The sequence below is a fragment of the Pan paniscus genome, chromosome 4 (genome assembly GCF_029289425.2).
Source record: "Pan paniscus chromosome 4, NHGRI_mPanPan1-v2.0_pri, whole genome shotgun sequence".
NCBI lineage: Eukaryota > Metazoa > Chordata > Mammalia > Primates > Hominidae > Pan > Pan paniscus.
The window spans coordinates 8084459-8106679 of NC_073253.2; the positions used below are offsets into that span (position 1 = coordinate 8084459).

The 22221-nt window shown below is 44.5% G+C and overlaps 1 protein-coding gene across 1 annotated transcript; it reads right to left on the minus strand.

Annotated features, from left to right (window-relative positions):
- Positions 1 to 639: 639 nt before the first annotated feature.
- Positions 640 to 22129, minus strand: CFAP90 (cilia and flagella associated protein 90). The gene is made up of 3 exons (XM_003809227.6): positions 21983 to 22129; positions 6563 to 6679; positions 640 to 2814 (listed from the first exon to the last, which is right to left on the minus strand). The coding sequence occupies exons 1-3, from the start codon at positions 22127 to 22129 to the stop codon at positions 2635 to 2637; spliced, it is 444 nt and encodes a 147-aa protein (XP_003809275.1). The 3' UTR covers positions 640 to 2634.
- Positions 22130 to 22221: the final 92 nt, after the last annotated feature.

Here is a 22221-nt window from a genome sequence, read left to right on the forward strand (position 1 = left end):
GAGATCCCCGGGGCGGGGGCCCAGCACAACTGCTGTTTAGTGAACAGGTTCTCCAGGTGATTCTGATCCCTGATCAAGCTTCAGACCTCCCTCCCTCCCCAGTGTTTTTGCAGGTGAGGAAACGGGGCAGAGTAATTCAGGCACGTGTTCGGAGTTCCACAGTTGATTAGCAGTTGAGGCCAGGCTAGAATGGAAAACTGCCTGTTCCTTGAATCTGAAAGAGCATTATTCCTGGTCAAAGCTCCTTAAAGCTCTGGGCAGCTAAAAGCATCCCTGTGAGCAAAAATGCCAGGCAGAAAACTGGCAGTGCACCTCTCATCAGCCCAGGTCCCAGTGCCATTGGCTTCAAGAAAAAAAATCTCTCCCCAGTGCTCTCCTTAACCTTTAAGTCTTACAGGAAGCCTCTCATAGAAATTGCCTCCAGTCCAGTTGCCCAAAAACCCCAGTGTTTTACATATCTGTTTAGGAGTGTCCAAGTTTTGTCATCAATCCACAATATTATTCTTCCTTCCCAATTCACTGTGCTCCGAAAGGCAGCAACCATTCATCTTTCCTTTGCTCTGGATACACCGAATGACCAGGTAACATCATCAGGCCGGGTGCAGTGGCTCCTATAATCCCAATATTTTGGGAGGCCGAGGAGAGAGGATCACTTAAGCCCAGGAGTCTGAGACCAGCCTGGGCAACATAGCAAGACCCCCATCTCTACAAAAAAATAAGAAAATTAGCTGGGCATGGTGGCACGTGCCTGTAGTCCCAGCTACATGGGAGGCTGAGGTGGGAGGATCACTTGAGCCCAGGAAGTCCAGAACATAGTGAGCCTTGATTACACCACTGCACTCGGTGACAGAGCAAGACTCTGTCTCAGAAAAAAAACGAAAAAAAAGAAAAAGCAACATAATTGCCCAGTGATGAAAATTTGATAAACCAAAACAATCCATTAATATAAGAATATATGATGTGTGATGGCTTTAACAAGCATTCATGCATTGGCTTTAAATGATAAACACTGGGATACCAAGAGAAATATACTTCATTTTCTCTTACGGCCAACAAATGTGAGATCTTTTGAAATCTTGGCCAATTACAGCCCTGCCTTTTGAAAGTCAGTATGTAGTAGAAGGTGAAGGGAGTAAGGTCTGACTTAAAGTAAATGAAAATAATTTAGTTTGACTTTGATTTATTACAGCCACTTACAGATGCCTTGTCTTTGTTGAAATCAAGTCTGAATAATGAATAATTTATAAATATTTCTATAACCCAAACTTTATATATTTTCTATTATGTTACTATAAATATGGTATAATGCACCCAAAGGCATTCAAAATAAACTACTGCCATTTGTTTGAAATAAATAAAAGACATCTACGCTGAAAAACTGTTTTCAAAAAAATAAAGAAATACTTAGGAGTCACTCAGCCTTGAAATTGCCGGAATTCAGTGTCATTTATTTTTAGAGAATCCTTTTTGCATATTCAAAACAATAAAACCAGTGATGGAGCAATCAGTATTGAAATTAATTAGGCCACCTGCCCATTCACTGCTAAACTGTGGGAAATTTAATCATGGTAGATGAGAGATGATTTCTTCCAAGGGATCCATTCATTAAAAATGTAGCTGATACTTTAATACTTGGGTAAGTTTCAAATTATCTCCAAAGTAAGTATTTCCAACTTAGGTTACAAGCGACTGCTTCCAAAAAGAAGACTGTTTAAAGTCAAGTCATTGCTGTGATGATGGGGCACTGGGTGGGGCACACACTGGTGCCTGTGTTATGCCTGCGCTCCAGCAGCTCATTGCCTCCCGCATGAACTCTTCTAGGTTTGGAAATTCCACTTTAAAGATGAGGAAATGTCTGCTCATGTAGATGATATGACTTGCCCTAGAACACAAATCTAGAAAATGCAGCAACCAGAATTTTACCCAAGTTTGTTGAACACCGAAATCTAGCCTCTTCCCATGACTGGCCCCCTCTCTCTGAGCAGTAATAGTGAGCATTGCTGGCCACCAAGGCCACCCATCCTTACTAGGGCTCCTGGTCCCAACTGCACAAAAATCTGTTATTTGGGATTCAGACCTCTGGAAAAAACAAGAATGGAGTTTCTAGAGTTCAATTGTGCCAAAAGACAATTGTCATCACATCTCCTCCTGGAGAAGGGAACATGTCAGGGTTGTTTGTGTTACCAGGCAGCAGGAGTTCCCCTAACTCGTGGGAAAAGCAACTGCACCTCACTCCTGTGACTGCCTCTCCAAAGAATCCTGGCAAATGTAGAGAGCCAGTGAACAGAAACCAACCCAACCATTACCAAGGGGAAACAAAGTTTTCATTTTATTCAGGTGCTCACAATGAATCGGTCTCCAGATTCATTTGATCAAAAATAATTCCAGCTGAAAATCATCGCATCAGAGACTCTTCACATGTACTAAAGGTGTTGTTGGTCAGGCTCCTAACCCAGCAACCTGAGGGGGGCTGCTAACGTGTTCATGTGTCCCACTGTAGAGATGCAACACAGGCATAGCCAAGCTCCTAGGCGTCATGAGAAGGGGAAAGGAGGCTCCAGATGCCACCTTCTCGCTGTGCAAACTTGCCAGGCCACAGGGTATCGGACATGCCCTGTGGGCCACGGGGATGCTTCAGGATGGAGCAATGTGCCCAAAGCCAGGTTCCTTGAGGCTGGGGATGTCGTTCTTCCTGTAGAAGTCAGCCTGCACGTGGTTGGCACGGCCAAAGTCCCGGTTTAGGGGCTCAATGGGCTGATTGATGCGCTTCCCATAGACAGAAGACGTCAGCACTCCAACCGGCCTCTCCTGTTCCTGGTGAAAGTTATCAAAGCACATAGTCAGCACCACTGCATTCGCCAGCACAGCTTACCCGTGCATCCATCAGCCTGGGTCCTGGGAGCTTTTTCTGCCTGGGTCCCACCACGGTAGACCAAGAGGGAACCTCCACGCTGAAGCCAGGGGCTTCACAGGGAAGTAGCCTATGGCAGGGAACCGTTGAATTTGCTAGAAGGCTGGCTGGTGTATTCATTGGACATGTTGGGAAACTGTGCCGGACCATTTGCTCTACCCGTTTGTCCCTGTGCTCTTCCTGGTCATTTCCCAGCTCCTGCTGCTGCTGGTCCCTTCCCACCACCCAGATCCTGGCTCAGATGTCCAGGTCTTCCCTGACCCCTCCCCTCCCCAGCTCCCTGCTCATCCCTCTCACTTTCCCCATCTTACATCCTCACATGGCTTCCTCTTCCCTCATACCACTCATCACTACCTAGAATTTGCTCATCATTTCTTTTTTTTCTTTTCTTTTGAGAAGGAGTCTTGCTCTTGTCGCCCAGGCTGGAGTGCAATGGTTGCAACCTCTGCCTCCCAGGTTCAAGCAATTCTCCTGCCTCAGCCTCCCGAGTAGCTGGGATTACAAGCGTGCACCACCATGCTCGGCTAGTTTTTGTATTTTTAGTAGAGACGGGGTTTCACCATGTTGACCAGGCTGGTCTCGAACTCCTGACCTCAAGTGATCCACCCACCTTGGCCTCCCAAAGTGCTGGGATTACAGGTGTGAGCCACCACACCCAGCCCATGATTTCTTTGCCTTTTTCTCTCTTCCTTCAGGAATGGCAGCTCTGAGAGGGCTTTTTTCTGAAAAACTACCTGCCACAGTTTTCTCCTGAGGAAGACAATAACTTTGCATCAACTTAGAATGCACCACATGTGCTGGTTACGGTGGCTTGGTAACTAAACTTGGAAGAAATGTTCTCGTGTGTGCAATTTCTGCTCTGCAAGACCAACTTTTCTAGAAAAATTATGAAAGCCAGGACTCAGAGGTTAAGCAGAGACTTGTTTTATCCGTTGAAGGGAATGTCTTAGCTTTGCTGTCCTTAAATTGTTAAATTCTAAAGAACCAAACAACAATATCAAGAAAAATACACAATGACATGACTGAATAGAGGAAACTATAATAGTACCTTAGCCTTAGCTTCTTGGCACAAAAAGATAGAGGAGAGCTGCATAAAGAAAATTACAGAAAGCAGCTGAGCACAATATTAAATATGTATGTGTATGTGCACACATACACACATGCATGTACACACATATGTACACACATGTACATGCATACAATATACACATATGTACATGCATGTACATGCATACAATATACACACATGTGCATGATATATACATGTATTCACACATATATACACACATAATATATACACATCCACCTACATATGCACATATACATGCATCTATACACACATTTACACACATTCACAAGCAGGCACACACACATGCACACACATATACACACATATAATAGATACACACATACATGCATATACACAAACACATGCACACATATATACACACAGGTACACATATTACACATATGCCCACACACAAACATATGTACAACATATACAAATATACATATCTGTACATACATATACACACATATACATACACACATGTACACACATGTATGCCTATATACATGCATACACATATACACATACAGTCATGTGCCATATGACATTTTACTCAATGATGGATCTCATATACGACGGTAGTCCCATAAGGTTATAATATTAAGTTGGTGCAAAAGTAATTGCTGTTTTTGCCATGAAAATGTCAAAACCTAATAGAACTGAAAAATTCCTATCACCTAATGATGTCATAGCTGTTGTCATGTCGTAGCGCAACACATTCCTAATGTGTTTGGGTGATGTTGGTGAAAATAAACCTACTGTGCGGCCAGTCATATAAAACATAGTACATACAATTATGTACAGCTCATAGTATTTGACAATAATAATAAATGACTATGTTACTGGTTTATGTATTTATTATATTTTTATCACTATTTTAAGAGTATACCCCTTCAATTTATTTTTAAAAGTTAACTGTAAAACAACCTCAAGCAGGTTCTTTAGGAGGTATTCCAGAGAAGACATTGTTAGCCTAGGAGATGGCAGCTCCATGCGTGTTGTGTGACGTCGCCTTTGAAGACCTTCCAGTGGGACAAGATGTGGAGGTGGAAGGCAGTGATACTGATGATCCTGACCCTGTGTAGGCCGAGGCTAAGGTGTGTGTTTGTGTCTTAGTTTTTAATCAAAAACTTTAAAAGCTTAAAAAAATTAAAAATAGACACCTTATAAAGATCTAAAGAAAGAAAATATTTTTGTACAGCTGTACAATGTGTGTTTTAAGCTAAGTGTTACTACAAAAGAGTCATAAAAGTTTTTTTTTTTTTTTTTTTTTTTTTTGAAACGGAGTCTCGCTGTGTCTCCCAGGTTGGAGTGCAGTGGCGCGATCACGGCTCACTGCAAGCTCCGCCTCCCAGGTTCATGCCATTCTCCTGCCTCAGCCTCCCAAGTAGCTGGGACTACAGGCGCCCGCCAACACGCCCGGCTAATTTTTTGTATTTTTAGTAGAAACGGGGTTTCACCGTGTTAGCCAAGATGGTCTCGATCTCCTGACCTCGTGATCCGCCCGTCTCGGCCTCCCAAAGTGCTAGGATTACAGGCGTGAGCCACCGCGCCCGTCCCATAAAAGTTTTTAAAATTAAAAAGTTTATAAGGTTAAGAAGTTACAGTAAGCTAAGGTTCATTTATTATTGAAGAAAAAAAATCTAAAATAAATGTAGTGTAGCCAAAGTGTACAGTGCTTATAAAGTTTATGGTAGTGTACAGTAACGTCCTAGGCCTTCACATTCACTCACAACTCACTCCCTGACTCACCCAGAGCAACTTCCAGTCCTGCAAGCTTCATTCATGGTAAGTAAATGATACATAAGTGTATCATTTTTATCTTTTATACTATATTTTTACTGTACCTTTTTATGTTTAGATACAAAAATACTTACCATTGTGTTTTAATCCTTTACAATATTTTATACATAACACGCTGTACAGATTGGTAGCCTAGGAGCAATAAGCTGTACCATATGGCCTAGGTGTGGAGTAAGCTATGTCATCTAGGTTTGTGTTAAGTACACTCTGATGTTCACCCAACAACAAAATCGCCTAGCAATGAATTTCTCCGAATGAATTTCTCAGAATGAATCCCTGTTGTTAAGCAACGCATGACTGTACATACACCCTCCCACCACACACACACACACACACACACACATACACACACACACACACACACATATACAAGCATACCTCAGAGATATTGCAGGTTTGGTTCTAAACCACGGCAATAAATATCACTATTAAGTGAATCATACAAACGTTTTGGTGTTCCAGTGCATATACAAGTTACGTTTACACTATACTATAGTATATTGAGTGTGCAATAGCATTATGTCCGAAAAATGTACAGATCCTAATTTGTAAATACTTTATTGTTAAAAAATGCTGACACAGAGATAGGAAGTGAGCACATGCTGTTGGAAAAATGACACCAATAGACTTACTTGATATAAGGTTGCCACAAACTTTCAATTTGTAAAAAATACAGTATCTATGAAGCCTAATAAAGTGAAGTGTAATAAAACTAGATATGCCTGTGTAAAGTTTTGTTAATCTGTTGACAACTTGTTAATATTCTGTCTTAATATTACCTCTTCGTTAACATGAAGTCCCAGGCTTTTTGCATGTTCTCTGTCATCTCGGTGCAACTTCTGATCATAATCTAGGCGCCTCTTAAAAACACAATCATAGAGGGAAATAATTCCTGTCTAGGAAAAAAAAGAGAAAGAAAGCCGTGGGTTAATTTGAAGGCTGGGTCATTGAGGCCCGATGGAGCACAGATGCCAGTTCTTTCCCAAGGGAGGCTGGAGGTGCATGTGGTGAGTATGTGGTAGGAAAGGTCACCTCACCAAGCAGAACCAGCTGTGACGTGGAGCAGCGAGAAGCCCAGGCCTCACCAGCAAGAGAAGGTTGCTGAGAGGCCCAGTATGAAGCAGGGACATTTTCATGGCACTTCTCAACTTTCTCCTCCCTTGTTGACAGAGGTGGCTCCCCAAGCTGTCTTGCTGTCTGACTCCATTGCTAGAGCTCAAACTTTAAAATAAAAATGTGTCCTAGTCCATTCAGGCTGCTATAACAAAACACCATATAGACTGGGTGACTTATAGGCAACAGCAGTGTATTTCTCACAGTCCTGGAGGCTGCGAAGTCCAAGTTCAAGGCCCTGTGAGATTGGGTGTCAGGTGAGGGCTCAATTTATGATTCACAGATGGTGTCTTCTCCCTGTATCCTCACATGCTGGAAGGGCAAACAAGCTCCCTCAGGCTTCTTTTATAAGGGCACTAATTCCATTTATGAGAACTCTACCCTCAGGCCTAATCCCCTCCCAAAGGCCCCGCCTCCCAATACCACCACATTGGGGGTGAGGCTTCAACGTACGAATTTGGGGAGACACAAACATTCAGACCATAACAAAATGACATTTCTAAGGTTATATCTGTGTGTACTTTTCCTTCATTTCTACTTGTCTTGTGTTCTCAAATTTTCTATAATAAGCTTGAGCTTCTTTGAAAAACAAACAATACCTACATACTAGGATAATGAAACTTAACAGGAGTCATCCTTTAAGTCGCTAGTGCAGGAGCCAAGGGCAGACGTCTTCTCTGCCTTCTGAAAGTTGCCTGAAAATCAACTGACAGAAGGGAGATTAAAAGAAGAAAGGGCATACACATTTTTATTAACGTGCATGGGGGACATCTCAGGGTGATTACCCCACCACACCATGGGCTACAGATGCTTGTATAGCCTTCTTCATACGAGAAAGGAAGATGGGGAAATGCGGACGATTTTAGGGAGGTAGTAAGTTATTTTTAGGGGGATACAATGGGCTTGGAGAAGATACAATGGTCTGGGAGAAAGTCTGTTTGGCCCACAGGGCAGACGATGGCCTGTGACAAAAGTCTGTCCAGGTGTCTTAACAGACTTCAACCTGTCTTCCCATGACATGAATGCAGTTAATGAAAACTCAGGGAAGGTACCAGGGGTCATTGTTTTCTTCTTTGGTGAGTCTAGACTTCAGGCAGATAAGCGAACTTTAGAGACCAACTTCATCAAGTGCTTTGGGAGAGACAAGATTGAGAGACAAGAACCAGGGGTGGGGGTAGGGGGTGGTCAGAGAAACCTTGAGCCTTCTTCTTGAGGCCAGAGTGTCAGAGTGCCATATTTTGGTGTATTGGTTCCTGAACTCTAACACTAGCCAAGAGTCAGGCTATGTGCAAACCCCTCTCTTGAGAGATAAAAGTATTTTTTCTTTAATCATAGGTGATAAGTGTAACACTTGGTAATCCATATATATATGAATACATATATTTAATATACATGTATATATCATCTGTATGTAATTTACATACACGCACAACTCTGATGTATTAGAAAATGACCCATTAACAGAGCCATTATCTATATTATCTCCATTTTATCATCCCAACTTTTTCTGAGTACAAAAGAAAATCTTCCTTGTTCGGTATCTAGTAAAAGAAAAAAGAATGCATGTGTTAGCTGGTCTTTAATCTTCACCTTGTAGGTCAGGCTTGTCATTTATGTTATTCCAGCTGCCTTAAATCTTCCAGCAGCACACTCAGACATGTCTCCATGGGATTTGGGAGCATTAGGTCTCTAGCTTATGCTTGGTTGGTTTTGTTTTGTTTTTTTTCCCAGATAGTGATGCTAGAATGATTCCCTCCAACAGGAGGATACAGAGGTGGAAGTAGGCAGTGAAAAGGATGCAAGACTTATATACAGTATGTTGGAAAATACATAATGCCCACTCACACTGACTGCAGGAACTTGGCACTCTGGCCAGTAGTGGGAATAACTAGAGCATAACGTAGCTTTGGCCAATCCTTAGCAAATCATTCACAGATCATCTGTCATGTGCAACATGCTGTGCTCCTGCTGAGGGAATTTAGAAGATAACTCAGACGCGGCTACTGTCCTCACTCAATGAGCCGTCTAGTAAGGAAACAACATGGTCTTTAGAATTATTACTTTAAGATTCATAAGAATTCCAACAGTAACATGTGTAAGGCCCCTGGCCAGCCACTGCAGGATCCTGGTATGTCTTAGTTCAGAGTCACTCTAATCGGCTTGAAGGAGGAAAGCAACCTCCAACCAGGAGCTGTGGCTTCTGCCTCTGTGCCTCTGCTGGCCATTTTATGAGTTCACCAGACACAAGCATCTCTTATCATTGTCTTCACTCTCACTCAACTTCTGGATGTGTTCATGTCAAACCACCCTGGCCTTCATGTCTCCTGATGGCAACCTACCCTATAGCTATGTACCCATAGGATTTTTTAAAAGCCTGAATCAATGGAGAATTGATAAGCCTTTCAACATGTAGTATTGTGACAATTGGCTAGTTTTTTGGACCTTCACATCACATTATAGCCAAAAGTAAATTCTGGATGATGAGAAAAATAGGAGGAAAAGAAAACCCATTAGAAAACTCGTACACATGAAAACAATAGGAAAAAATGTCAGAAAATATCAATCACTTTGACTACATACAAATTAGACATCTGCTTATCAAATAAAATGAAAACTTTAAAAAAACATTTTAAGACATGATAGAGAAATCTCGATATCTTTAATATCCATAACATAGGCAGCTGTTGGTACAGAAGCTAATTTGCTGCTGGCCTGCAGAGGCTAAGCAAACATTTTTGGGATGGGCCGCCCAGTAATACACAGGAAGCCCAAGTATACCACACACATTCTTCAAGGATGAGGGAGGATAAATTCTCCAGAGTAAAGACATTGCCACCCAGACCTTTCCTTTGAGATTCAGAGCCACTGGCCAGCCAATAGCTTGATCTCCATCACCCCCATGACACCCCACATACGCCCAATATTTTAAGGGATTCAATAGTAGCCAGGCTCTTGCTCATCATCTAGGTGTCCTATTGCCTTTGGAATCCCTCCTGACCTGGCTGACCCTGTTCCATGCGTTTTGGGGAGAACAGCTGCAGTGTACAACGTGAAGACCTAGTCTCTAGAACTGAACCCCTGGGAGAAAGCTACACCCATGGCCAAGAAGCACTCTCTCCTCCTGCATCCTGAGAACCTTGTGGCAAAGTGGTGTTGTCTGGTGGCCCCTCAAACCCTATAATGCTCCCTGCAGGTGGGCAGCCACCCTCACCCAGTGTATTAGTCTGTTTTCATGCTGCTGATAAAGATATACCCAAGACTGGGCAATTTATAAAAGAAAGAGGTTTAATGGACTTACAGTTCTGTGTGGATGATGTGTGGGGAGGCCTCACAATCATGGCAGAAGGTGAAAGGCACTTCTTACATGGTGGCAGCCAGAGAGAGAGCTTGTGCAGGGAACTCCCCTTTTTAAAACCATCAGATCTCATGAGACTCATTCACTATCACAATAACAGCACAGGAAAGACCCACCCCAATAATTCAATCACCTCGTGCTGGGTTCCTCCCACGACACATGGGAACTGTGGGAGTTACAATTCAATATGAGATTTGGGTGGCGACACAGCCAAACCATATCACCCAGGTCTGAGGGACAGCCCCCCCCCCAGAGTGGATGGCACAAACAGCAAGGAAAATAGATCCTCCAGTGGCTGCCTGGTCTTGTATTTTCTTCTGCACAGTGCTTTTAATCAGGTCCAACCCTCCTGAACTGAGTGAGCCCCCACTGGGGTGCTTGGATTATCCTGGGAGAAAAACTCTGAAGAAGGAAGAATGGACTTAAGAATAGAATCAGAATGCAATTACTGTTATCAGAATGAGAAAGGATATGTTCATTCATTTTGTTCCCTATATTGAAGAAGCCCAGTGTAATATGCAACTTTACAGAGAAAATGCCTATTTCTTCTCATTCTAATCAGGTCTCCTAAAACACTATTAAAGTAACCACTATGAGCAGCCATGCCTGCCTCACAATCCCTGGATTAGTTGCCAACAGTCTTCTACATCTTAGTGTTTACTAGGAATCTCACTGCTTGTGGATGTGGAGTGATCAGAGTCTTAGGAAGCTTATTTTTGTGCAGATTTTGCATATTCAGAACTTTCCAGAGTAAAAGTGAATTTTTCTATCATTGAAAAATAAGGACCAAAAAAAATAAATTCATCAGCAGGCAGGCAGCCTCGCTTTGAAATGTGACTATCCATTTTCAATAACTAATCAAACTGGAAATCTGTCTTTTCCCAGGATTTTAATTATTAATCTTTCTTTTTTTTTCTTTTATTCTCATATGGCTTGAAGCAAGATGATACTAATACCAATTGGGATTTAGATGCTATCACAAGACAGAGCTTCTGAAATTACTGAAATTTTGCCATTAAAATCCCTCAAGGAATTGTCTCTATTTCACAGATGATGTTCCTTTAAAAAAAAAAGCAAAACAGAAAATATCCATTTTTCACCTGGTGATCTCTCCCTTTGTGTTTTGAATATTGTTAAAATGTAGCATGGCCTTAGCCTGGTCATGGTGCTTGATCACCTACCCTCAGTTTCCCTCACAGTGACCTCCACCCCTGATCCTGAGAAATTGCTCTGGTCCACAGGCGGCCTGGGCAGATGCCGTGGGTAGAGTGGAGGCCTCCAGTTTTCAACCTCCACAGCACATTAGGCCTACTATTGTGCAAGACACTATGCCAGGCTCCAGGACAGAAATGGGGAGTCCCTACCTTAAAAGAGACCACAGACTGAGAAGAGAAATTAACCCATTAGTTATGAACCACAGAAAAATATAAATGGAATAAGAGAGGTGTGCACAAAGTACAGTAGCAGAAAAGAATGAATGATGGGCAATTGCTTGGGCCAAGGGTAGGAAGTGCAGGTGACTGAAGGTGAGACGGGAGACTGATCCACACTGCTGTACTTAGAACCACTGCCGAACAACCTCACTGGATGTGATCAGCTGACTTGTGTCCTCCAAGCATTCACATGTTGAAGTCCTAATCCCCAGGAACTCTGAATGTGACCTTATTTGGAATAAGGTAATTGAAGATATAATTAATTAAGGTGAGGTCATACTGGAGTAGGGTAGACCCCCGAGCTAATATGACTGATGTCCTTATTGAAAGGAGAAATTTGGACATGAACATTCAGAGGGAAGGTGATGTGAAGAGACACTGGGAGAAGATGGCCGTCAACAAGCCAAGGAGAGAGGCCTGGAACAGAGCCTTCCCTCACAGTCCCTAGAAGGAACCAATCCTGCTGAATTGCAACAAAGCAAAAATCGACATATAGTATCTAATTAAACTTCAGAGCTCTGCACAGCAAAAGAAACTATGAACTGCGTAAACAGACAACCTACAGAATGGGAGAAAATTTTTGCAACCAATGTATCTGACAAAGGTCTAATATCCAGCATCTACAAGAAACAAATTTACAAGAAAAAAAAAACCATTAAAAATTGGGCAAAGGACATGAACAGACACTTCTCAATAGACATACATGTGGCCAACAAACATGAAAAAAAGCTCAACATCACTGATCATTAGAGAAACGCAAATCAAAACCACAATGAGATACCATCTCACTCCAGTCAGAATGGATATTGAAAAGTCAAAAAACAACAGATGCTGGTGAGGTTGTGGAGAAAAAGGAATGCTTCTACACTGTTGGTGGGAGTGTAAATGAATTCAACCATTGTGGAAGACAGTGTGGCGACTCCTCAAAGACCTAGAGGCAGAAATACCATTCAACCCAGCAATCCCATTACTGAGTATATACCCAAAGGAATAGAAATCATTCCATTATAAAGACACATGCACATGTATGTTCAATGTAGTACTACTCACAATAGCAAAGATATGGAGTCAACCTAAATGCCCATCAATGATAGACTGGATAAAGAAAATGTGGTACATATACACCACAGAATACTATGCAGCCATAAAAAGGAATGAGATCACATCCTTTTCAGGGACATGGATGGAGCTGGAGGCCATTATCCTTAACAAATTAACACAGAAACAGAAAACCAAATCCCGCATGTTCTTACTTACAAGTGAGGGCTAAATGATAAAAACATAGGGACACATGGGGGGCGGGCAACACACACTGGGGCCTGTCAGAGGACGGGACGTGGGAAGAGGGAGAAGATCAGGAAGAATAGTTAATGGATGCTGGGCTTACTACCTGGGTGATGGGATGATCTGTACAACCCACCATGGCATACGTTTACGTATGTAACAAACCTACATATCCTTCACAAATTAAAAGTTGGAAATTAGAAAAAAAAATCCTGGTGACACCCAGATTTCAGGCTTCTAGCCTCCAAAACTAAGAGAGAAGAAATTTCTGTTGTTTTAAGCCACCAAGTCCATGGTACATTTTATGGTAGCCCAGGCAAACACACTTGGCAAGAAGTAGCCATCGTGCCCCATGACTCCTCCCAACCTGAGAAGCACTCTTACTCCCAGAAGTTGCACACACTCTCACACAAATAACTGGGGTAAGTTTTTGAGCAAACTGGGACCGTAGTCCTTTATTTTCTCCTCTCTTTCAGAGTATTTAAAGCATTAATTCACTCTCCACCATAAGGTTGGACCAGTAAGTTCTACAAGAAAGAAAAAAAAAAAAAAACAAGAGAAAAAAATTAATACCTTTTGTCATGTAATTGTGGCAGGGGTAATGCTATGTGCTCATCAAACATACTACGTCTTCCAGAACAAGCAGAAGATGCATTTCCCAGTTTGCCCCACAAGTAGGCTGGGGCCAGGAATGTGGGTGACTCCAGTAAATACTACTTCTAGTCCTGGTCCATAAAGAACTCCCAGGCAGTCCTCCAAACCCTCTCTCCCCACTCACTGGCTAATAAATTCAGAGCATCCAATAAATGACTCTAAAGTCCTAAAAACTCCTAGGCCCTAGTAATAGTGAAACCATGAAAAAGAAGGCACTTGGATTTCCAAGCAATTGCACCAAAAGCCTCCCTGGAGAAACATAAATGTTGGGCTATGAATGAGAAAAAAATAAGCCTCTATGATGTCATGGTTATTATGTTAAGCCCGTTGGTGCACCTATGTTTAACAACCCACTTTCAGGAGAGAAAAAAATCTGATTTGTAGTATTTGATGATTTCTATGGTGTAAACACTTCGGTCATGGTCAATTTTAGGCTACCAGTTAAATGCAGAGCTTAGAAGAAATGCTAACAGTTGGCTTTTGTGAGTCATACAAGCCAGCTCCAGCACACCGGCGGTTAAGACTTTTTGGGTTTAGGGTGTGTTTCCATAGCACATCCTAGCCCACCTTGTCTAATATGCTAATCAACCTATGAGTGGGCTACCTCATTTCCTGTCCTCAGAAGCCACAGCACTATGACCTCCTCATCTTGAGGCTTTCCGTGAGTTTGCCTGTCCAGGGATAAACAACCTACTTTTAAAACTGAAAACCCCCAAGGTGATCCAAAACAGTTTCCTTTGATTCATCAGGGCCTCAATTTACTTCTAATAAATCCAGAGCATCTCCTTGGAGGTTTGGTATTGTGTGAAGCTTAATGAGGACATTTTTATTCATTTTAACAGCATTCAAAATTCTGTATCTCAGAGGACTGTTGCTTGCGAAGGACACAATGTTAGGTTTTTTGAAAAGACAATACTCAACTATTCTCTTTGGGTTTTTGGTTTTCCTGTGGAAAAGATTCTATGTCCTCTCCTGGTACATTAATATCACAAGTTTTAGAAATTCTTATAAATTTTCAAATAATCTGGATATTTTACCATTAGACTGAAGTCAAGATAATTCCTCCCTCTGATCTTGTGTCTGTGTCAAATTCTAAGAGTGTTCTGATTCAGAGAGTTCTACATTCATCTATGTGCTCAACTTGTCACCAGTTGGAAACTTGGTGATTGTGGAGTCAATTGTTTTTCCTCTTCCACTGATACCAGCTCCCTACTCACCCCCTCACCCCCAGCCCAGCAATTCACAACTCAGGAAGAAACCGCGATCCACAGGGGCTGAAACTCGAATTCAATCTTATATGTTCCTCTTGGTCAAAGTTATTGGGAAAAATGTTGTCTCTTTTCTTGTGTCATTTGCTTGTACCCCTTAAAACGGGGTGATTTTGAAAAACTAAGATATGTTATTAAATGAAAAGGGCAAGCTGCAATATATGTGTCCATATTTGTGTGATCTGTGTGTGAATATGTTCTTGTATAAAAAACATTAGATACGTATCTCGACAAACATGCACTCAATGAAAAGACACAGAGCACATGCTCACACAGGAGTTTTGATTCATTGGAACATGGATTCCTCACTCTCGGTGTTTCGTACCATGTGAAAGGTCTCCACTAGAACATGCCTGCCTCCCCTTTCACTCATTCCTCTCTCATAAATGGGTTTGCAAGGGAAACTGGGCCTTGGGCTCAGTCCCCCGACCAACCCCTTTTTAAGGAGCTACCTGCCCTGGAGGAAGATATTCAGCCCCATTCCCCCAAGCCCTGAGTTTTCCAGGGGCAGGTCACTGGAGAGTGAAAATGCAACTAGAGAAGTAGAGAAGGAACTATAGCCCACTGCCATTGACGATACCAGAGGAGGAGAACGAGGACAGGGATAAGCAAAGCAGCAGATAATCCAAACCGAAACCCCCAATTTAGTCTAAGAAGCAAATTTTGTAAGTCGGTGACTTATCCCTTTGTTTTAAAAATTGGCTTTCTGATTATTCATTCCTCATTTGTTCATGCAACAGGTATTTATGGAGTTCCAACTATGAGACAGGCACTCTTTTGATTGCTGAAGACATAGCTGTGATAAAGGTAAATCATTGTCCTCACAAAGCTCACATTTAGTGGGAGAAAACAACAAGATAACTAAGGAAAATACTTAGCAGATTAGATACTAATAGGCAAAAGGAGAAAAATAGGCAGGGAGAAGGAAAGAGGTATCCATGCAGAGAGGTCGTAATTTCACTGGGCCAGTACAAATTCTTTTGGAAAGGCATGTAAGCTTATGAGTCTGCTGGATAATGGGGAGTTGCCTAGATAAGGACAGGCAGATCAGCAACAGAACTGAGTTCACCTTCCCCACACAGCCCCCTTGGAGCGGCTGAGTGTGTGTGGTAAAGGTGCTTGGTTCCTAAGCAGACAGGATCCATAGAGGGAGGACCTAGGGAGGCTCATATTGAGCACTGTCTGCATACTGTCAGGTCCTTCAGAGATTCCCCTTTGTGCCTCTGGACAGTTAGCATGTGTATTAGTCCATTTTTGCACTGCTATAAAGAACTGCCTAGGACTGGGTAATTTATAAAGAAAAAAAGGTTTGATTGACTCACAGTTCCACATGGCTGGGGAGGCCTCAGGAAACTTACAATCATGGCAGAAGGCAAAGGGGAAGCAAAGACCTTCTTCACATGCTGTCAGGAGAGAGAGAGAGAGAGAGAGAGAGCAAAGAGGGAAGTGCCACTTTTAAACCATCAGATCTCCTGAGGACTCACTATCATGAGAACAGCAAGGGGGAAACTGCCCCCATGATCCAATCACCTCCCACCAGGTCCCTGCCTCGACACGTGGTGGTTACAATTGGAGATGAGATTTGGGTGGGGACTTATTGCTAAACCATATCAACATGCATCTGTATAGGTGCTTGGCTGCACTTGGCAAAGGGAAATTCAGTGCTCAGGGAGGTAGAGTCCTTGATGCATAAAGAAACAGTCAGCTTCTGTCCCCAACATACACAGAGAAGAAAAGCCAGCTAATCCCACCAAACCTAAGGTGGGGTCTTTACAGCGAAGCCTCACTCAAGACAGAGCTATCCACAAGCCCCCTCAGCATGAGGGAAAGCGGATTCTAAAACCAGTTATAATTGCTTTAAATGCAGCTCTTAGACTTTGAGGAATTTAATCAAAATCTTCATAAAATGGCATTGTCCTTTGACTGCTTTTTCATTTCAGCAGCAGAAATGCTGCACAAGGCAGAAGAAGAAAAAAGTAATTGAAGAACACCGTTGAACAGAATCTGCTTTGCTGCCACAGGAACCATATTTTATGGGCAAAGCCCACGCTACTAGAACACTCTAGGGAGCCGTACAGGAGCCGATCACATTTTTGCTGGCAGCTTTAGATGACAAATTTGTCTTACAATTCAGAGGCATTACTGGGGCTTTAAATAAGTGTGCAGCCTTCAGTGCGTCCACTCTGTGGGCTCCCTGAAGGGAGCTGCTTTACAGGATTAGAAGCCACAGATTGACACTCACATTTTGCCTTCACCTGTGTTAATTTCTGACAGCAAACGAGGGTCAGGGATATGAGGTTTGCGACTGGGATCCAGCACTTAGTGAAAAGAAGCTCTAATAATCACTAACAAAGGCAAATCATAATAATAGCTATAGTTACATTGGGCTTACTATGTGCTACTTTGCAATGATTAATTAAAGTCATTCATATAAGAGCTCTATGAAATTGGCACCATTTGCCTCAAAGGTGGGTAGAGTGAAACAGTGTGTGTTAATGTGGCAGGTCCACATGGCTGGTCAACATGGAGCCAATATTTTTACCCAGGATGACTCAGCCTGTGCTACCAACTAATCAGTACACACACTACTGTGTGTCACACAGAAATAAACTAAACAGAATGGTCCCATCAGGCTGCGGTAACAAAATACCCATACGCTGGGTGATTTATAAACAACAGATGTTTATTTCTCGAGGTTCTCAAGGTTGGGCAGTCCAAGATCAAGGCGGGGGCAGATTTGGTGTCTGGTGAGGGAGCATTTTCTGGTTGCTAGATGACACGTTCTCATTGTGTCCTCACATGCTGGGAGGGGCGAGGGAGCTCTCTGGAGTCTCTTTAACAAGGGTGATAATACCATTCATGAGGGCTCCACCTTCATGTCCTCATCACTTCCCAAAGGCCCGCCTCCTAATACTGTCATGTTGGGGGTTGTGATTTCAACATATGTATTTGGGGAGAACACAAATATTCAGACCATAGCATTGGCTTAAGAACTAATTCTGTACTGTTTTTACTACTCAGCTTGATTAGGGCCTGAAATTATTCTTCTTCTTACTATTATTATTATATTTTGGAGACAGAGTCTCACTCTGTCACCCAGAGCGGAGTGCAGTGGTGCAATCTCAGCTCACTGCAACTTCAATCTCCTGGGCTGAAGTGATTCTCCTGCCTCAGCCTCCCGAGTAGCTGAGACTAGAGGTATGGCCACCACACCTGGCAATTTTTGTATTTTAAGTGTAGATGGGGTTTCACCACGTTGGCTGGGCTGGTCTTGATTGAACTCCTGATCTCAAGTGATCTGCCCTCCTCAGTCTCCTAAAATAGAGCCTGAAATTGTTTACAGTAAATTTAGGTGTAACTGAGTTCTCTAGAACACCTGCGATGCAGAATTTACCCACTTTATTCCAAATAGTCTCTAGGTCAGAGAATCAGTTTCTTTGGTCCTGCAGCTGATTAAATCCCAGTTCATATCATCCTGAGGAGTGGATTATTACCATTGGTAGCTATTTGTCAAATGGGCTTCAAAATGCTTTTGTTATTCTTGTTGCTTTCGAGGCTGTTTTAATTTAGATGTTAACATTTCTGTAGCATTGTTTTCTTTTGCGTGGTACTAAAGGCCTCAGGACTTGAATTTGTTTGTGACTTCAGTTACCCAAACTGCACGGAAAAAAATTGTTTTTTCAAAAATCCACTTTGCATTAATTTGTTCTAAGTTCCATACCTACCTTCCAGAAGGTAGTGATACATTAGAGCAGGGGGTGGGAAACTTTTTCTGTAAAGGGCCAGGTAGTAACTGTTTTGGGCTTTGCAGGTCACATGGTCTCTGCCAAATCTACACAGCTCTCTGCGGTAACCACAGACATGCAAACACATAGGCGTGAGACTATGTTCTAGGAAAACCTTATTTATTAAAATAGGCAACTGGCCAGGTTTGGCCAAGGAGCCTCGGTTTACTGACCCCAGCATTAAAGGGGCAGGTTTCCGGCCCACTCCCAGCGGACCTCCTTCCAAGTGATGGAGTCCCAGTCACTTCACACTTCAGGCATCTCTCTGCCCTTCGGTTAGTTTGGTCCCAGGAAGGTGGAGACGTTAATTAGACTGGTAAATGCAAGAATGAACTGTGCCTGCCAGGATCAATTTCACCGCCTTTCCCTAGGCAGTAGCTGGCCCACAGGGGATGCAGATTCTGCTCTTTTTCCTGGTGCCCCCATCTTATTTACAGGATCCCTCAAATGGCATTATTACCAATGTTTTTATTCTGTCCAACAGCCAGATGAATTTTATTTCCTTTCAACATAACAGCATAGAACAAGTTAACACAAAAACACTCCTTATTTTTTCAGCTGTTTATCTCATGCGGTGCATTACTGCTATGCATTAATCATAAGCTGATTGGCAGTCACATGAGTATTGCATACTTAAAATGTAAAATTCATTTAATAAATGAGATTATGTATAGGTAACAGTTCTTTCAAAACATATTGCTCCCAGGAGGAAAAAAATGAAGTCCCTGGTGGCAATGAGATTGGGAACTTACCATTCCCTCGTGTTTCCCTCCTGTCTTAATATTCAGAGGATAATCGAGCCTGGGAGAACAGGCAAACAGGGCTGCAGAGACAGATCTGATTGCAAACGTCCCTTTTCCCCCTGTCCTTGCATATTGCTCAAAGCCAAGCAGAGAGGAGCTATCAGATACCAGAGATCCTCCTGGGAGCAGGCTGAGGTTTATGGCTGCCGTATTTGTCAGCTGGGGCTGCACAAACTAAGTACCATGGATGAGGTGGCTTAAGCAACAGAATTCATTGTCTCACAGTACTGGCACCAGAAGTATGGAATCAAGCAGTTGGCTGTGAAGGAATGCCCTGTTCCAGGCCTTTCCCTGAGGCTTGTAGGCGGCTGTCTTCTCCCTGTGTCCCTTTACATCATCCTCCCTGATATGGTTTGGCTGTGTCCCTACCCAAATCTCATCTTGAATTGTAGTTCCCATAATTCCCACATGTCCTGGGAGGGACCGTCTGGAGATAATTGAATCATGGGGGCAGTTCCTCCCATCCTGTTCTCGTGATAGTGAGTTAGTTCTCACAGGACCTGATGGTTTTATAAGGGTCTTGCCTCTTCACTGTGCACTCATTCCTCTTCGTGCTGCCACGTGAAGAAGGACATATTTGCATCTCCTTCTGCCATGATTGTAAGTTTCCTGAGTCCTTCCCAGCCATGCTGAACTGTGAGTCAGTTAAACCTCTTTCCTTTATAAATTACCCAGTCTTGGGTATGTCTTTATTAGCAGTGTGAGAAAGGACTAATACATGCATATCTGTCTCTATATATCCAAATTTCCCCTTTTCTCAAAGACACCAGTCATACTGGAATAGGGCTCATCCTAGTGGCCTCATTTTAATTTGATTATCTCTGTAAAATTCTATTTCCAAATAAGTTCACATTCTAAGGTACTGGGGATTAAGACTCCAAAACATAAATTTCAAGGGGACACAATTCAACCGACAGCAGTTGTCTAAACTAGAAACACGATTGCTTCTGTTGGTGAGGCTGTCCAAGAGTGCTTACAGTTTATGTGTGGCATGCAGGCCAGTGTGTGCTAACCCAGTCAGAAGGGGAATTTATTTAGGGTCTAGGATTGTGGGGGCAGGAGGGGGGGAAAGGAAGGATGCATTTTCTGGGAACACCTTATACACCATAAGGGAACGATCTCCTTCCCCCTAGGACAACTGGCTAATCTATATCCCTCTCTAGGCACTCAAGCCACCAGGACAGCTAGAATTAGAAAGACCTGTCCCAGTTATGCCTGCAGGCTGAGGGTCCTCAATGAATGCTCCTTTTCAGTAATGGCTCCCCTGCCTCTGCATCCTAAGCAAGACAAACCGGGGACATTTAGGAACAATGGTGAGAAGAGAGGAGTAGATGACCCTCAACTGGCTTTGAATTTACTACTTTTCCTGCCTTTGGCCGCTGGTGGGAGATGCAGGGTGCCCAGTGGCCTTCGCAGACTCGCAGAGCCCATCCCAGGAAATGCATAGGCCGGTGTGGCCAGGACAGAACAGAGGGACCACTCTCAGTCCAACCATCCCTGCAGGCGGCTCGCCAGCTATTCCTTCTGGTCTTCGGTTTGCAGGAGGGCAGAGGGTTTCCCGCGCCCTGGACCATCCGGGCGTAGTCCCGGCAGCAAGGCCTTGTTTCCTTGCTACCCTGGGCCAGCCGCAGACAGACCCCAGAGGGAGCCGCGCCCAGCCCGCTGGGCGGCCCCGGCTTCCCGCGACCCCCTCCAGACCCTGGGCAGAAAGAGCCCCCTGCTGTCCCGACAGAGCCACTGTGCTTTTGAGGGATCCTGACACCTAGTGGCTCCCGCTCCCTTCTCCGAAGAGCACCGGGTCCCATCTGAGCATTCCCGCGACTCCCAGCCCCTGATCGCAGCTGAGACAGCCATTCGCGCACCCGGCTTCTCCCACATCCTCGTCCCAGGGGTTCAGCTGACACTGGTAGTCGCCTTAGCTGTACTCTTTGGGGTCCAGGCGCCTTGGCGGGAGCTCACCCTCCCTGTCTCCCCAGCTGACCCTGCCGCGCCCCCTTCATCTCCGCACGCTCCTACCCGGCCCCCTCCACAGGCTGTCCAGCCCCGCCCCTCGGAACCCACCCCTGGTAGTGAAGCCCTGCCCCCCAGGGTCCCTGCCCGAAGGTGCGCTCCTCCTCTAGGGCCCCTCTAAGCTGTGAGCTCTGTCCCCGATCCCTAGCGGTGCAGCCCCTCCCAGGGCCCCTCCTCGTTGTGAGCTCCTCTCCAGTCCCCGGCGGCGCATCCCCGCCCCCAGGCCCCCTCCCCTAAGGTGAGCCCCGCCCCTAGGCCCCGCCCCTAAGGTGAGCCCCGCCCCCAGGCCCACTTCCCTAAGGTGAACCCCGCCCCCACGCCCTCCCTCCGAGGGAGAGCCCCGCCCCAAGACCCTTCCGCTGCGGTGATCCCCTCTCCCCCGCCCCTCCGAGACCGCCAGCCCCTGCCCAGCCGCCCAGCCGCCCAGCCGCCCAGCCGCCCAGCCGCCCAGCCGCGCAGCCTTCTGGTCTCCGCGCCCAGTCCGCGGTCCTCACTCGCGCCGGGCGGTAGTAGTAGCTGTGCTCTTTGGGGTCCAGGCGCCGCGGCGGGATGTAGCTGAAGGCGGACTGCGCCGAGACGGGCGGCGGCCTGGGCTTGCCCCGCAGCGTGGACGCGGTGGTCTCCTCCTCGTCGTCCTCCATGCCGCCCCCGTCCAGCGCCCCAGCTTTGGCCGCGGTCCGTCCCGCCCGCCCAGGGGCCCACTCGGAGTCTGCCGGCCTCAGGTTGCTCAGCG

Bases quoted from the DNA above. Each gene is read 5' to 3' on its own strand.
- CFAP90 (XM_003809227.6), bottom strand. From the start codon at position 22,129: ATGGAGGACGACGAGGAGGAGACCACCGCGTCCACGCTGCGGGGCAAG. The intron at 6,680-21,982 runs GTGAGGACCGCG...TTTTTTTCCTAG, and splicing joins ACTACTACCGCCCGGCGCGA to ACAGGAATTATTTCCCTCTA. The intron at 2,815-6,562 runs GTAATATTAAGA...AACTTTCACCAG, and splicing joins GACTTCATGTTAACGAAGAG to GAACAGGAGAGGCCGGTTGG.